Here is an 18,179-nt window from a genome sequence, read left to right on the forward strand (position 1 = left end):
TATAACTGAATCTTCTGAGGGCTTCTTCCCAATTTGAGGCATTAGCACAACAGGGCTGCACAACTGTGAGCTGCTATTGAGTAGAGAAGGTCAGAAAAGCTAATGATGTTTTCAGACGACAAGCAAATTAGATTTGTTGTGTCAGATTTGATCTTTGGTGGTGGATCCCCACTTTGTATTGTGTCTCTTGTTGTGCTTAAAGTGTGTCAGCCACTGAGGGGCTTAAGTATCTTGTCACTTCTTAGATATGGCTACATGCTATCCTGTTTGTTAGAGGGTAGCATGTTAATGAATTTCTTCTCCATAAAGCATTTGGTTTATTTAGGCTCTGAACATACACCGGATGAGTATGATTTTGGTGATGCCTTAAATTTTCCACTGTAAGATTCATATTTTTGTTCTTTTGATTGAGATTTTAAAGCATTGGTATTATCATGGTGCCCTGATAATAGACTGAAAGATTGATAAAACTGCAGTGAATGTCTTTGTTTTGAAGCCTCAGCTTTATTTATTGCTGTCGCCATTGTGGATTTTTGGAACCAAAAAAATTACTATATTAACAACCCCAATTGTAACATGTGAATAGAAAACAGTCTCAGAAACCCAAATTTAATTCCCAGTGGAACATTAAGGAAATAGTCACTTTGAATTTAATGGCAGCAGCAAGTTAAACTTGGCGTTTAGGTCAAAGGCTGAGCCAATGCCCAGTTTTACAGAGCCACTAGCATGTTTTATACACATTACATATATATGAATATGTAAATTTGATGTTATTATTTATTATAACTCTCCAACGGCGTTATTATTAACTGGTTCATGTTGAACCATTTCCTTTTGAGACAGATTTTTAGTTGTCATGTGCTGACATCCATTAAGTCCAGCTAAACGCAGAAGTGCTTGCTGCTGTGAAGTTTGAAGTATACTGAGGTTGATGTAGCACAAGTTTTATGTTTTGTCTTTTCAGGGTCTTATAAAAATCAGAGGAGACAAATGCTGGAGAGACCTCACCTGCATGGACTATCACTATGAGGTGCGTATGTTGCATTTAATGTACTCCCTGCATGTCCAGCTTCCTGGTTCTCAGTGTTCTGTTGTTGTAAATGCACAGTGCAGCCTCAAGGCCCTTTGACATTTGACACGGCGTGCGCTACACTCACCCTAACTAGAGTGAAGGACCCAAAAATTGCAGCTGCTCTACGTGTACTACATGCGCCTGCTTCTTGTCACTTCCAAACATGTATCTCTCTGACTTTATATCCTCTAGAGAGTTTGTGACGTATTATGTTTAATTAAAAAGATGTATCGCTTATTCATAAAGACTTAATCTTTGTAACTATCCCGAGTAGTGAAGAGTGTGTCGTTTACACAAGACGTCTTTGCCCCCGAGGTCCTCAGAGCCATTGGAAAGGCTTTGGAAGTCCCTATATATGCATATGAATGTTTTCCTTCATCGTGTGGCTGAACTTAGCGCAGCATGCGCTTCGTTTCTATTGGCTGTGTGAAGGTACGTCACAGCAGAATGCGCACAAACAAAAGACACGAATGGGTTTCAAAGGGCCTTCAATCCTCACAGGTTGGGCCGGGAGCTGTTCACACTTGTTTCCTTCACACTAGAACCCCTTGGTGGTTCTAGGAAGTTTGTTAAACATGTTCTGTGCAGAACACAGATTAAAATCCCACGTTTGCTTGCGTTCTGAGTACAGTGCAGGAGCCACTGCAGTAACGACCTCCTACAACCAAAGATTTCACCTAAGCTATCATATTACAAGTGTCCAGCAAAACCAGAGTCGCTTTTAAATTTCCCAAAAGCCCGTTTTCTTCAGCAGTCTGAACGTCTCAGTCTGATTGATATATAAAAACAGTGAACCTTGGCTTCGTCTCCTGGATGATGACAAAGCTGCAACAAACTCACATCAGGCTAACCACAGCAGGGCAGCACATTACAGAAACCGCTGTTGTGGGATTCAATAAATCAAACTCTTACACTGAGTGTGAGGTTGTGCAAATCCAGTGTTTGTTTTTCCCTCGGTGGGACACTCGACCGCTCTAACCAGCACTGCTCGATGTTAGCGGGCCACAGAGGGAGGAGGACCTTCTTCTGTCTTCTGTAATTAACATAGACAGGAATATTCTGGCTCCTATGAGACGGGATACATCAAGAATACTTCATAGATATTCACCCAGCCGAAAATACAATAGGAAGGGAGGTTAGGTTGTAACACACAGGCTTCCATGGAGTTGATAGCTAGTGATGTGTAGGATTATAATGTGGAAGTATAAAGCGCTTACATTTTTATCCTTTCTAATTATGGCTTTTCCTTCTTTCTTTCTTTGACTCTTCCTTATAAAATTTTCCTAGATTTTCCCACAGTTTTAGCATTCATTGCCATACAGGGCAGCAGAGTTTGTGAGGCCAAATATTGTCCACTGTACAAATTTCACAATTTCATGTGTATCGAAAATGTTGAACTGTCTTAACCTCAACTAAATTGATCAAATGTCCTGTACATTGAAAAAAATAACATCAGTTAATTCTCCCCATGTTCAGTGTATGAAATAATTATACTCTCTGTTCATGTCATGTGATTACCATTACATCATAAAGAAAACTCCCCTAAATGACCTTGTTGTTACCAGAAAGATGGGTTGTTTTTTTTTCCCTCTTCCTTTTGATACCTTCATTTAAACTTGTAAAATGTAAAAATAGTTAAAGTTGAACTGATCTGTTGGTTAAAGTGTTGCTTTTCAGTGTGCTCAGTAGTATTAGGGGCACACAGCTGTTACAGCTAGAACAATGTGAGCCAGATGTTGACCAATTTGAGCAATCGAAGGTAGATGATGTTTAAAATCTCTGAACTGTTAAATTCAAAGTGAAATTCTGCTTTGCTAAGTTCAGTACACACAAACAATAAACACAAGCTTTAAACAGCTCCAGGTTTAATTAGTCTGGTGTGGTAGCTTATTTTAAACTGAGGCTAGCATTAGCTCCACTGACAGTTCTGATGCTTCAGTCTGACTGCTTTGGTTGTCGCCAATATCTGGCTGAAAGGGTCCCCCTAACTCCAGCTGCATGGATTATAAAAAGCTTTTTTTTTTTTTTTTAATTGTTTTGAAGGGTGAAAACAACTTTTATAATGACTGTGAGTGTATAGGGGTCAATCTGCCTCTAGTAACGCTCAGGAGAGACTGGTACTGGCGAGTGGGTGCCAGTACCAGTCTCTCCTGAGACTGGTACTGGCACTTGCTGATTTGTTAGTTCAGGTAAGTGATGAAGTCAAACATCTCACATCCAATTGGCGTGTCTCGTATGCAGCACACTGCTGAAACTGCTTCAGCCTGCTCACACTTTCATTTCAGCTGGAAGCTCCTTTGCAGCCCACTTGACATGACTTGCTGTCATTGAAGTCTGGTCTCTTCTGCGATGGCGGTTGTGCTGCTGCTCTCTCATCAGGTTTTGAAACATATCTATATAAACTATACCAATTAGAAATGACCACAAGTGGAAATGGCCGTCTTATTTTAACTGTAATGATGCATGACAGCGCTGGTTCAGTTCTCAGAGCTTGTGACTGTTGTGTAGCTGTATGTAGCTTTGTTTGTAGCCTCAGCTACTGTGGTCACTGTATCTTGCTTGAATTATTAAAAAAAACTATAGATGCCTGCGGAGGCAATTCTTTAGCTACATGACAGTTATTTAAGGTTAGTGTACCAGAAAATGAGTTTGTAGGATGATTTGTCAGGTATAATGTGGAGCTTATTCCACGCTGGGTCACTTTCCCTTTCCTGGTCCAATTTCAACAGTTAGCAGCCTATGCCGTAATGTAGACACACACGCACACACATAGGACCGGAAGCCAGTGGTGCCAGGTGAACCTTATTAACCCCTCGGACACAGTGCTCCCTTTCAGATGAGCAGAGGAGCTGCAGATCTCCTCCTGTCCTGACTCTCGGGGGGCTGTGTAGCTGTGTTTCAGCATAGTTGCTGTTTTGTTTGCCTCTGTATGTTTGTTGTAATAATGCTGGTTTCCAAGTCCTGTGGGGTTGTTTGGCTGTCTGAGGTCGCAGGCCCCTTGCCCTTGGTCTTCCAGGGGTGTTTCAGTAAGCTGCAAGTTTAATAACCCCAATTTTCTGCAACATAAAAACAATAAAGGTTTGGGTTAGGATGCCAACTGTCTTGTTTTCATTTTTCCTACGCCTATTCCTGTGCTATATTTATTTTTCACTCCCTGTAGCAGTTTGCATATTCAGCTTTTACATAGCAACCAGCTCATGCACGCATAATTTACCAGTCTGTATGAATCCTCTGGGGTTTTTTTTTTTTTTTTTTGGGGGGGTGCATAGGTGTGGTTGCTGCTATTTAAATAGGTTTCCATCTTTATTTAGACATGGAAATGTTTCCCTCAAGGTGTGACACTATAAATTAATTTTCATCCCATCTCAGACAGTTATTGCCAAAGTAAATCTGAAAAACTTCCATCTTAAGCTGTGAGCAGACAGTGTTTGGAAAATGTTTGCAGATCAGAAAAACTTTGCAGAACTTCAGGGAGGAATCCATTCATTAAAGATGAGATGTTACCGTGGCACTTATCACTTTGACCTTGAGTTTTTTCTCTGTGCAGACCCAACCAGTTCCCAATCCCATGTCATACTACATTCACCGCTCTCCGTGGTGGTTCCATCGCTTTGAGACCTTGTCGAACCACTTTGTCGAACTCATCGTCCCGTTCTTCACTTTCCTGGGCAGGCGGATGTGTATGGTTAATGGAGCAATCCAGATCCTTTTCCAGGTAATTTACACTGTTCACAAGCCACAGAGAGCAATGAGAGCAAAGGCTGAATGATGATTGATGTTTATGGCAACTGAGATAACGATCTTAACGGTGGTGCCAAGTTAGTAATGATTAAGAGGGGAAAAGTCAAACAATAATGAAATATAAATGCACCTACTGATGTGATGTTGTTGGCTCTGTTTTGGAAACACTGTTCCTGTTCAGTGTTTGCACACACACAGGTTTAACCAAGGCGGGCTGCTCAGATAGATTTTATGTCATTTTATTTTTCATTCCTTGAAAGTCCCCTTACTCTTTGAACTCTGAAAGTTAATGGCTTTAATGTTGGGATGTTTAATTGCATTTAGCTATGTTATCCATTACTGTACACTTAAACTGAATCTGTGCCTCATGTATAGCCTGTGGTAGGCTCCCTGGTAGCCTACACGAAGTGAACACGAAAAACAAACAGGATTTTGAGGTATTGGTGCTGCCCTTCATTTTGTTAGAGCTCATTGGGTCGTTCATTTCTTTAATAAAAACATGTTTTCCAGCTTTTTAATTGGTGCTGAAACACTGCTGCATCATCTCTCCTCACTGTGCCTTCTCTCTGTCCCATTATTTTGGGCTGCAGGTGGTTTTGATAGTGAGCGGGAACCTTAGCTTTCTGAACTGGCTCACCATCGTTCCCAGTTTGGCCTGCTTTGACGATGCATCGCTGGGCTTCTTGTTTCGCTCTGGGGCTGGAGCCAAGGAAGCAGTGCTGGAGATACAGAGTGAGGATGTAGCTGGACGCACCCCAGCACCTACCAAAGGTATGCACATCCCAAACTGTGCAAACGCAGGATATTGTTGTCTACTTATGAATTTGAAATGTTGGTATTCAGCAGTACAGACTGACAAGGCTGCATAGCATCTGGTTGTGCTAGAGAAGGAATTATGGGAATAAAAAGGATTAGCACTTGGAGAGCTGAGTAGCTGGGAAAAGAATGACATCAAGTTTGTTGGAATTTAAAGTAACGCCACTTACATTTTTACAATACAGACTGCTGAAACTGTGGTAAAAGTGTGAGAGTGGCCCCACTCTAATTGGTCCCACTGGACCTATTAGTGTCTTTGCTTCACTGTAGCATAGCAAATATGAAATAACCTGGTACCTGGAGTGTGGGCCTATTTGAATCATTTGAGCAGAGCCAGAAAGTTGGTCCTGGTGAGAAATGATTGTGGGTAGCCTGATGTGTTTAACATGTGTTGGGCCAGGCAGAAAGGTAGGAAGGAACTGATGCAGACTTAGCAAATGTTTGCCAGGACCAGCTACCCCGGCACACATCGTCCACACCTTTTTTACTAAGAAATTGTTTCACTGATCACAAACACATGCAAACACGCCGGCTCACTCGTTAATGCCAACCTCCACTGCTCCAGGCCAGACACTAATAAATGTGTCACCTTGATTTAAGGTGCAGTTTTCCTCGGCTTCAGGTACAGGTTTGGGGTGAATACACGTTTTTTTTGGCTAAACAGGAGCGACAACATGCATGTGCAGTTTCATATTTAGCTGAAATGGAGCAGATGACGGAGAAAGCAGTGGGCTCTATCCAGTGACAGAACATTAAGATGCATTTAGAAGTTGTTTGTTTGTTTGTGTGTCTGTCTGTGTCAGGTATGTTGATTCGTCGGGTGGTTAACATATCTTTGGGCATTCTGATTGGCTGCCTGAGCATCCCTGTGGTGATGAACCTGCTGAGTTCCAGGCAGGTGATGAACACATCCTTTGACCCGCTGCGCATTGTCAACACGTACGGAGCGTTTGGCAGGTACAGCCAGAGGATCCGAGAGGAAACGCATATATTAGCAGACATATTGCAAATTAAGATTTTTGCATACTAAAGAAATTAGTGAAATTTTAAAAATGTGATCCTTTTATTCGTTTTATTTAATGTTTCCTCTCCTTCTGTTCAGCATCACTAAGGAACGTACTGAGGTGATTTTCCAGGGCACTCTGAGCCCAGATCCCAAGGACCCTGAAGCATTGTGGGAGGAGTACCAGTTCATGTGCAAGCCGGGGGACGTGTACCGGCGGCCGTGCCTCCTCTCGCCGTACCACTATCGACTGGACTGGCTCATGTGGTTCGCTGCCTTCCAGGTGAAACCTCACTACAGCATTTTTTTTATTTATCATCCTAATGTTGATAAAGAGTCTGAATGTATTAATATTATTGTTGCTATTATGGCTGTCTATATCTAAATGTAATCAATGTGAAAAAGCTTTAGTACCCCATTTCCAACACCGGGGGGCAGTGTTTCCACGATATTGCTGCACGCTTGTTTTAAATCAAGCCAGAACTGTCGTGTTTGCCCTTCAGGCTTCATTTGTGTGTTTCTGTCTCCCTGTATCTGCTCATTATTTCCCTTTTTTCTCTCTCACAAACACACATTAAATTCCCTTGCCTCCTCTTTCTCACTTATTTGATTCCCAGTGTGACTCGTTAAAATTCTCCTCTCTCCTGATTTCTGTCTCTTCCTCGTCCTCTCTTCTTTCCGTCTCCTTCTCCTGTGTTTATTTCAGTTTCTAACACATTGTCTCCATCTGTTCGATCAGACCTACGAGCAGAGTGAGTGGGTGATCCACATAGCAGGACGCCTGCTGTCCAACGACAGCACAGTCCTCTCACTTCTCGACCACAACCCGTTCCAAGGCAGAGACTCACCCAGGTAAACGCACACAGTCTACACCAGCCTCACCAAAACATTCCCGTTAAGTTTGGGAAAGTCCTCAGAAAGCTACAGCTAAACTTAGACGCTGGTAAAAGAAAAGGGATAAGTCCAAAACCACACTCATTCACACAGCTGTGAGCCACCACAATGGCTCTGTGGAGCTGACTCCTGCTCCTCAGCTTAAGTACTTCCACTGCTGATTGCTGAGTGGAGTTGCTTCAGTAGCGCTTCACAGGAAGAAGAGAGCAACTCACACGCACACAACCTTTAGAGTTGTAACACAACCATCAAGGAAAAGTGTGTATTATGTTTACAATGTTCACCTGCACTGGTCTCTATCATCACCAAACCATTTTTAGCCAGCAGTGGAAGGATAGGCCATCACATAACTAGCTAGTTGAGGCATGCTAAGTAACTAGCTAACCGGGCAGATCTTTTTCAGGCAGTGGAATCGTCTAATAACAAACACTACATTGTTCCTCAGTGTTTTAACGTGCATGAACACCAGCGGCACAACATGCTGGTATGACCATCATGGTCCTACCCATACTGTATATAAAAGATGGACAACACGCACTTTGTCGTTACACAGTGATTAGTTAAGTTCTGTTGTTGCAGCTGAAACTTTTTTCTGTCATTCTTAAATCATTTGTAATGTTTTTTGGTGATTTGTGTTGTGTGTTGTACAACAAGTTCTTTGGTCAGTGTCTGTTGTTTTTAAATGTGCTATATAAATAAACTGGACTATTTTCAATGTCACCATCTCAGTGTTTTAAAAGCAGATGTGAGGATTGACAGGAGGACTGCTCATTGACTTGTGATTGATAACACAGGTCTGCAAAAAAAGCTTTTTCAGCTGCATGGAATATTTTTGGTAAATTTTATCTTTTTTAGGGTGCTGAATCCAAAAATGATCTCAATTTCCCTCCATCACATACATTTTATTTTATTTTATTTTGCAAAACATGAGTTTATCTTAAAAAAAAAGCGATGAAAAAATCAATATTTCAGTATTGTTTTCTAAGATTCCTTACCTTTTGCTCTGAGCAAAACAAACCTAACAAACTCACTGTTGTTGGTAGACACAGTATTATAAGCCCTGAAGAATGTATGCTGACGATAAAAATCATTACTTCATGTGAACGCAGTTTTGGGCTCTTCTTCCTTGCAGGTGGGTTCGGGGAGAACATTTCAGGTACAAGTTCAGCCAGCCAGGCAGTGCCAGCGCAGCACAGGGCAAGTGGTGGCTGAGGAAACGCATCGGAGCTTACTTCCCTCCTGTGAACCTGGAAGGACTCAGGGGCTACTTCCAATCCAGGAACTGGCCCCACCCGCATTTACAGCAGAACAGAAAGTAAAGCCGTGAGCTCTGAAACTCACTGTGAAGAAGGGTGGGATTCGATTTCATGAAGAACTTTTTCATTGATATCGAGCATCCACACATTTATTCCCACATGATGTGAGGGTTTTTGTAAAGCTTTCAATTAAAGGTGGGAAGTTGCTCGCCTTTGTATATCTGAATGAGTGCAGTTTCTATATTAAAAGGGATCTACACATATGTAATGATCAGCTTTCCTGCTTTTTCTTGTGTGTTTGGTTCATGCAGAGAGATGTCCCACCATATTTGTGTCTGTTCCGACAGTCTTTTAGATAGTTTGGTCATTTGTGTCACTAAAGACGTACTCATATAAGACATGGTATCTCCTTTCACTGTTATGCAGATGATTCACAGATCTACCTCCCACTGAAACGCAAATCTGTGAACCCTCTGAAGAGATTGTTCGATTGTCTGGAAGATGTTAAGATATGGATGACTCTAAATCTTCTCAATCTAAATGAACAGAAACCTGAGATCATTGTCTTCGGCCCTAGTGACCATTACGACCTCGGCCCCTTAGAAAATTATAAAAAACCGTTTGCGAGGAATTTAGGTGTGATTTTTGATAGTAATTAAACATTCAATAAACAGATAAATAATGTGATCAAGACCAGCTTCTTTCACCTCCGCTTACTTGCAAAGGCAAAGCCATTTCTCTGCTTCAGAGACTTTGTGAAAGCAATCCATGCCTTTATTTCATCTCGCCTCGACTTCTGCAACAGCCTTTACTCTGGTGTTACTTCGTCATCTATTGGCCGGCTAAAGCTGGTTCGAAATGCTGCGGCAAGGCTTTTGACTGGCAAGTGGAAGAGAGAGCACATATCCCCTACACTCGTCTCGCTGCACTGGCTGCCAGTAAGGTTTCGAATTGATTTTAAGATCTTGACACTTGTTTTTAAAACATTGCATGGACTAGCTCCTATATATCTTTCTGATCTTTTAAATTGGTATACTCCGGCAAGATCTTTGAGGTCTGTGGCCCAAATGCTTCTGGTTGTCCCAGGTCTGGATTAAAACAGGAGATTGGGTATTTTGCTGTGACTGCTGCGAAACTGTGGAATAAACTGCCTTTACATATCAGGACCTGCAACACTGGATACTTTTAAAACTCGTTTAACCTCCTAGGACCTGGCGTCCACATCACATACAAAGTTTTTCTCTACAAGGGCCTGATATCCACTTACGAGGACATTATACTGCAACTGTTCTATTGAAATTTAAAGCGAAATGTCGTCATGTGTGGATCTAATTTTTCTCAGAAACAAAAATCGGGTAAAAAAAATAAATTTAAAAAAATCTGGTAATTCTTTATTTTTAAATTCATCAGGTCCCAATCAGCTCAAATATCAAAGAGAAATTTAAAATGCATGCCATGAAAGAGTTCGGGTCTCAGGAGGTTAAAGACCCATTTTTACTCTTTGGCTTTTAATTCTGTACGAGTCTGTCATTATTTTATTCTTATTATTTTCTTATCTTTTATTTTACTTTCCTTTTTAATTTGATCTGATTATTTTATTGTACAGGTCAACAGTTGTTGTTTTTAAAAGTGCTATATAAATAAATTGATTTGATGGTTGCGTTGTACCAACCATGACTGCAACCCCTCCACTGTGTATTCAAACTGTGCTGAAGGGTCCAGGAGCAAGTAAGCATCACTTTCACAGTTAGCGATCACACTACTTGCTTATATTGCTCGATCCAGCTGATCTGTACACAGCAGTTACTATGAAATAAGCTAGAATACTTCCACTGGGTACAGTTCACCAGATCATGTGAGTCTGCTTTTAGTAGCTTGTCTACAGTTAAAACAGTGTCAGCTAAAACTGAACTTGGGCAGGTGTAAAACAGCTTGTGTGCTCATCCAAGAAATCAGCCGTGTCATTTCATTCTGTGATGTAAAAGCTACCAGTAACTTTTACACGCAAGTGTCCTTTGGCAGTAAAGTTGATGCACAGATCTATGGCATTACCTAATGAATTATTGTGTCACTAAACTTGTATTTAGGTGTGGAGGGTGGAGGGGCATGAAGACAATCACTGGATTCAGGCCAACCAACAGCAGGGGAGCTGAGGGAGGTGAGAATAGAGCCAATGAGTTGAATCTGTTTTTCAATAGATTCGACACCACAGTGTCTGCTCCCACCCCCACAACCTCACCTGTAGTCAGCCTGGAATCCAGAGCCACACCACTGTGCCAGCCTCTCTCTTCACATGTTGCCTCCTGTGAGAGTTCCTGACACCCCTCCCCCACCCATCACCTTCACTCAATACCAGGTTGAGATGCAAATGAGGAGACTTCACTCAGGCAAGTCTGCTGGACCAGACGGAGTGAGTCCCCGCGTCCTCAAGACCTGTGCCCCCCAGCTGAGTGGAGTCTTTCATAAACTGTTTATGCTGAGTCTGAGTCTGCAGAGGGTCCCAGTGATGTGGAAGACATCATGCCTCGTCCCTGTACCAAAGACGCCACGTCCCGTGGCCCCCAGGATTACAGGCCCGTGGCACTGACCTCCCACATCATGAAGACCCTGGAAAGGCTCATCCTGGACCAGCTGCGACCCATTGTAAGACCACATCTGGATCCCCTTCAGTTCGCTTATCAGCCTCGTCTCGGAACTGAGGACGCCATCATCTACCTGCTCAATCGTGTCTACACCCATCTGGACCAGCCGGCGAGCACTGTGAGGGTCATGTTTTTTGACTTTTCCAGTGCTTTCAACACCATCAGGCCGACCCTCCTGGGTGATAAGTTAGCAGCGATGCAGGTGGATGCTTCTCTGGTGTCCTGGATTGTTGATTACCTGACAGGAAGACCACAATATGTACGTCTCCCACAGTGTGTGTCTGACAAGGTGATCAGCAACACAGGGGCACCACAGGGGACTGTCCTCTCCCCCTTCCTCTTCACCCTCTACACCACAGACTTCAGCCACTGCACAGAGACCTGCCATCTTCAGAAGTTTTCTGATGACTCTGCGGTGGTTGGATGCATCAGCAGGGATGATGAGACAGAGTACCGGGCTGTGGTCGACTCCTTTGTCACGTGGTGTGAGCAGAATCATCTGCAGCTCAACGTGGCAAAGACCAAGGAACTGATCGTGGACTTCAGGAAGACCAGGAAACACTTGACCCCTGTTTCAATCCAGGGGGTCAGTGTTGACATTGTGGAGGACTATAAATACCTTGGAGTACACATTGACAATAAACTGGACTGGGCTAAAAACACCACAGCACTTTACAGGAAGGGCCAGAGTCGTCTCTATTTTTTGAGGCGACTGAGGTCCTTCAACATCTGCCAGAAAATGCTGAGGATTTTCTATGAGTCTGTTGTGGCCAGTGCGATCCTCTATGCTGTTGCATGCTGGGGGAGCAGGCTGAGGGTCGCAGATGCCAACAGACTTAATAAACTAATCCGTAAGGCCAGTAATGTTGTGGGGATGGAGCTTGGACACCCTCAAGGTGGTGTCGGAGAGGCGGATGCTGTCCAAGATAAAGACTATGTTGGATAACACCTCCCACCCACTCCATGACATGCTGGTCAGTCACAGGAGCACGTTCAGTGAGAGACTGAGATTACCAAAAGCACCACTGAACGACACAGGAAATCTTTCCTGCCTGTGGCCATCTCCCTGTACAACGCATCCACTTAACACACTGTTTGCTGCTACAACTACACATGTTTCTTTTCCAACTATTTATTTATGAGTGAAGTATGTATGTGTATATATGTATATATTGTACTATTCTTAGTTAGTGTATTGTCTGTCTTGTCTTAATGTTGGTTTAAAATGGAGCACTGTAACAAAAAATAATTTCCCCCAGGGATTAATAAAGTATTCTGATTCTGATTCTGATTTACAAGGATGTTTGTGCTAAAATTAAGTCATTTTATGGCCTAAAACCAGAAATAAACAACAATAAAACAAAAATAAATGACAGACATGACATTAAGTCAGACGATATTGTTGAAAAAAGTTAGAAGTGGTTTGCAAAGTAGCTTGCAGAAAATGTGGGCAGGTTAAAGTGGCTTAAACAGGGTAGCCATAGCAAAGCGGCGGAGCAGGGCATCTACAGATCAGAAGGTTGGTGGTTTGATCCCTAGCTGTGCCATCTCCAGGTGTCATTGGGCAAGATAATAACCCTTAGTTGTTCTCCAGTTCATCCATTGGTGTATTTACCATTAAAGCAATTCAGTCTGACTGTGAGGCCTGACTGTCGGTCAGAAGGTTGAGGTTTCAAGTCCCTTAATGGTTGTCTTTTCACACTTTTACTGGGAATATCAGATAATCTGCCAGTAATGGAGGAGTCTGATTTTCTGGACTGCCGCTACGCTCAGTTAAATATCACAAATTTTTTTTTTTTTTGCAAAAGTAGGTATAAAACTACTGCTGACAACCAGTCAACAAATAAGAATGATAAAGTTTCATTGATCATTTTGTCAATGATTTGTTCGTTGCTATGTAGAAGCCCTGTACCTTATCACCGCAGGATTTTCTTGAATACCATACTTGGACTTAGATTAATGCCTAATATCTTGTTGAGTGATGATTTTTCCTTTTTTTTTTTTTTTTTTTTTCCTGTTTTGGCTCTGAAATGAAGACCGCTCCTGGTTGGATCTACAACTGTTGGTTATTGATTATTCTTCAGCTCTGAAACACATTTATTACCCGGAGGCCTCACAGAGTTTTGTGAAACGATGTGACCGATGTGATTAATTCTCCATCGAAAATACGCTTTACAAACTTCAGAGGAGCGTGTTTATGGTTGCGGTGAAATATGGAGAGTTCTGAAAGTCTTGACGGTAAAATATTGGACAAAACAAGCTGGATTTGAACCAATAAATCTTTCCTCCATTCCGCGATGAAACCGCTTTGGCCTGTGTTAGTGGGTCATTAATTTGTCAGCCTGAGCGTTCAGCATCCGCTAAGGTCTGAGTTACGTCTTTATGTTACAGTCACGATTTCTTAGGGCTGCTTGACTTATAATTATATACAAGGTGATTGCATTTACTTAATAACACGAGTAGATATCAGAGATGTGAGATGAAGGTGGGGAAAACATGTTTCTATGCAAATGAAAATAACCTGTAGTAACATAAATGGCCTCTAGATGGTGATGTTCACCATGTTATCAGCGTAATTAGGTCTTTGTGCTTCATTCTTCCAGATTCACTGCTTCACAAATATTTTTTCTCAAAGGGAATCAATCTACCGTGTGTGTGTGTGTGTGTGTGTGTGTGAGAGAGAGAGAGAGAGAGAGAGAGAGCGCTACGCTGCTATTCAGGACCTTTTGTTGGTATGGCAATCCTTTTATCTGTTAATGACAAGTTTCGAGATTCATCAAAGACTGCCGGGTGTCTGCGATTTTTACACACATTCTTTGGCGTTGTATTCTCCTCACATGACAGATATTATTCAGAGTTGCTTTTATGCTACCTTTTCAGTATCTGTACTGATGTTTAAATATAAACATCAATGTTTCCCTCCAACAGCTGTGTAAAGTACCACAAATCATCTGTTTAAAATTTTTAGAAAGAGAGCAGGAATAATGATTTGTTTTGGTGTACATGACAAAGTGGATGTGTATTTTTTTTGAAAAATGAACACATACACTGTGGCTGACAAAGTAATTTCCACCTTGCTTGCTTCATGGATAAATAATAGCTTCCCTTCCTGATGATGGAGGGTGCACCATTCCCTGGAGAACTGACTATGACTACTGTGTATCCTGTGTAGACCCATATTTTTCATTATTTTCATCATTAAATAATAAAAGCTGGATATAAAAAAGGTGCGCGACTAAACAGTGTTTCCTTTTATTTAATGTAATGAAGCCGTTCATAACAGAGGAGCAGCCGTCTGGTTAATGCAGAATGAATGTGGCTGCATGTTGTGTTCTTATAATAAGACCACATATTGTTTTGGTTTGAAATTTTTTGTAAAAGCCTCTTTTATACTATATGGGGGGAAAAAAAAAACAAAAAAAACCTAAACAGTAGGGCAGGGGTGGGGGTTGGTAGCTAGCTACAAGTCTCAGCACATATTGACATAGCCTAGCTGACTGTGTTCAGCCATGTTCCCTTTTAACCATTTTAAACATTTCTTCATTTAGTTCAGTGTTTAGTTAAGTTTATAAATATCATAATTACATGCTTAATACATCTATGGCGTTTCTTTCTCAAATAGCAAACTCTTCAGGTCCAAAAGGCTCCAAAATGCACTGACATGACAGTCAGTCAGTCATTTTTTAAGTTTATCTAATAGAAAAAAAGAACATTGAACTAATTCATGTACATCAATTAGTGTGTAATTATGCTTTCCTTGAAATTAATGCATTCTCATTAAAGCAGGTGCCAGTTTGTGGATACCGCCATGTTGCTCACCCATCTTGAATACAAGGACCGAAATTGACCTTCCCATTCTGCCTTTTATGTATGTGGCTGGAGACCAGCAATATACAGAGCACACATGATAAGTTGCCTTCAATCTAAAGATCAGAAATAGCTTTTTAAAACTATATATGACATTTGAATATTTATATTTTCATCATCTCTCCTCCCTCTTTTCCACCTCATCAACTTCCTCCTCACCTCTTATCTCGTGACCTGAAGTCAGAGATCAAGTACTTGCATAAAACATGCATAAACATGCTTATTTATTCCCATATTATCATAATGACTTACTGTCCATAGATTTGACATGTGATTCCCCCTCACCCCTCACCCCGCGCCTCAGGGCAGCTGACAATGAGCCAGCTTAACAACAACAACTAGCATTATAGCAGCTAATGGCTTGAATGTGATAAACAGTTTGATTACATTCTCACATTGTAGAAAAGTTTATTTGATAAGTGCCCAAGTCGAGAAAGTTAGCCAACTGTTAGCAGTTAGCTGACTGACAGGAAAGCTATTATCAACAATACACCTCAGTAACGCTGTCATCGCTTCACTAAATAACCAACTCGCACTGGACTCATTTCACAGTGTTTTACAGCCTCCTCCGGAGTAAATAGACATGATTAACTGCCATATTCAAAGCTGAGGTAAACGGCAGACTGACACTCACTACAGATGGCCAGAATGTTAGGATGACTTGGGTGTAGAAACATAAAATAATGCAAAACATTTAATTAACATGTATCAGGGTTTTTGTTTTTTTTTCGAATCCACCGAACGGCTGCCCCGAGGTACCCCTGAGCAAGGTACCGTCCCTACAAACTGCTGCCCGGGCGCTACATTGGTGGATGCCCACTGCCTCACTGAGTGAATGGGTTAAATGCAGAGAGAAATTTTCCCACGGGGATCAATAAAGTATACATTATTACAGTATTGTTATTATTCAAATATGATGAAATATAGCGTATTCAAAAATGTTGTTCTTTTTACACAAAGTAGAAACACACTGACCAACCATGGACATTGTCAGGTATATAAATTCAATGTTTCTGAGGCCGTGTAAGAAAACAGAATTGAGCTGACTGTAATCTACTGACATCTAGTAGTGAGATTTTCCCACACAATACTTTTAAGCACCTGTAAGCAACTCAACAAGCTCTTTAAATCAGTGTGTGTGGTGGATGGGTGTGTCTGTGTTGGTTCACTCACCGGATCTGACAATGCCACGCTCACACAGCGTGGATACTTTTAATAGCCTGCTCATCAAACGCATCTGCATTCCGTTTGTTTCCAACCTCCCTCTACAATCACTTCCGCTGCCTTTCCTACAGTTTTATGTGCCTTTGATTATTAACTTACAGATCGGTCACTGGATCACACAGACATCCACTGTGCATCCTGATTGTGTAAAACACGGCAGGGTGGTGCGTCTGATAACTCTCCACAGCTCCAGTTTGGCACATTCCCAGTTGTCCTCTGATATAATATTAAAGCGGAGGTGGCAGCAGCACTCAAAGAGTAGATATGACCAAAATGGGTGTGGGCTGCAAGTTCAATTCCCTGCTGGTAAAATCAGGCTAGAGGAAGTGAATGAATCCCACAGCAGATGCATCAGTGATTGCTTAGAGTTGTTGGAAAGCTGTCAGTGTGAAGGCTTGTAGCTGAATTAGGCTGCACTGGAAAAGTATGCTCAGCAAGTCTTCCATGAACAAAACCGATCAAATACAGTATGCAACCCAGCAAATGAGTCACCAGTGCAGCTCATCATCCTTTGTTAACCCTTACATAAAATGCTTTTTAGGGTGTGTGTCGTCACAGTAGACGTAGGAAAATGACTGTTTACTTGCAATGAGGGAGGGAGCTCCTGAATATAAAGGAGTGACTCATGTGGTCTTTTTCTGTAACACGGTAGCTACTGTATTGTCTTCAGCTCTTCCTGGGAGCAGGGCAGGGATTTTGTCCTACACACACACACACACACACACACACAACATATAAGCAGACAGCAATAATTGGTTGGGTCAAATCTGAGTGCACAGCTGCAAAATCATATGTTGAACTAGACGGCACATCCTCCAGCAAGGCCAGCACCCTGTATTGCAATTTTAATGAATGTCAGTGAATCTACAGTGAAACGTTACGGGGTTATGCCATTGCTTATGCTCCATGGCTCCACCAAGTTCCTGAAATTCAGCTTATTTCTTCTTTCTTATTGATAACATTAATGATCCACTGCTCAAGGAAAAAGGAGCAAAATCAATGAAAAAAGAAAAGATAAGATTCCTTTTTTGTCTTAAATAAGACAACCCAGAATGCTAAGTGTGAACTGGCATTGCATTGAGAGTTCCTCCTCAAAAATATAGAGTGTAAAAATTGATAACCAAATACTAAGTTTAACGTAATAGTTATTTAGTTCCAGTTCACAACCGTTTTCTTAAGGCATTTAAGGTAATATTGCAGAAGAAAAAAAGCAAAACTATGATCTGTTAGCAAGAACATGGCAACAGTGGGCAGGAAGAACTCACTTTTAACAGGAAGAAATCTTCAGCACAACCTATGAGGGCTCTGAAATCAACGTCAAACATGGCAAACATGCACCATCTTGCATTGATTTATTTGTTCAAAAACAACAAGTCCTCAACATCCATTGATAAAAAATTACCAATTTTTTCTGCTTCTGCCAATATTATGGTGCCAACTGAGATTATGGCTACTTTTACTTGAAACCAGGTTAACATGCTGATATTTTCACACGAGAACGGATGGAGAATGGTATCAGTGCATTTTTCACATTTTTACTTCAAGAATCAAGCAATTAATAATTTATATATAACACAAGAAGTGCTGCCAATTACCTCCTGGTTAGCTTTTGAATCATTGCAGTTGAAGAGCACTTTGTATCTTGGAAAACACAATAAGTGACA

At 41.5% G+C, this 18,179-nt stretch overlaps 1 protein-coding gene across 1 annotated transcript in view; it reads left to right on the forward strand.

Annotated features, from left to right (window-relative positions):
- Positions 1–10,465, forward strand: part of lmf1 (lipase maturation factor 1) — a 21,682-nt gene extending 11,217 nt beyond the window's left edge. The window contains exons 5-11 of the mRNA XM_005941764.3: positions 965–1,030; positions 4,620–4,787; positions 5,404–5,584; positions 6,433–6,586; positions 6,732–6,915; positions 7,372–7,484; positions 8,659–10,465. Coding sequence (XP_005941826.1) covers positions 965–1,030; positions 4,620–4,787; positions 5,404–5,584; positions 6,433–6,586; positions 6,732–6,915; positions 7,372–7,484; positions 8,659–8,845 — 1,053 coding nt within the window. The 3' untranslated portion in view covers positions 8,846–10,465. The remainder of the gene's footprint in view (positions 1–964; positions 1,031–4,619; positions 4,788–5,403; positions 5,585–6,432; positions 6,587–6,731; positions 6,916–7,371; positions 7,485–8,658) is intronic.
- Positions 10,466–18,179: the final 7,714 nt, after the last annotated feature.

The sequence above is a fragment of the Haplochromis burtoni genome, unplaced genomic scaffold (genome assembly GCF_018398535.1).
Source record: "Haplochromis burtoni strain Fernald_Lab_line unplaced genomic scaffold, NCSU_Asbu1 Contig_308, whole genome shotgun sequence".
In the NCBI taxonomy this organism is placed as follows: Eukaryota; Metazoa; Chordata; class Actinopteri; order Cichliformes; family Cichlidae; genus Haplochromis; species Haplochromis burtoni.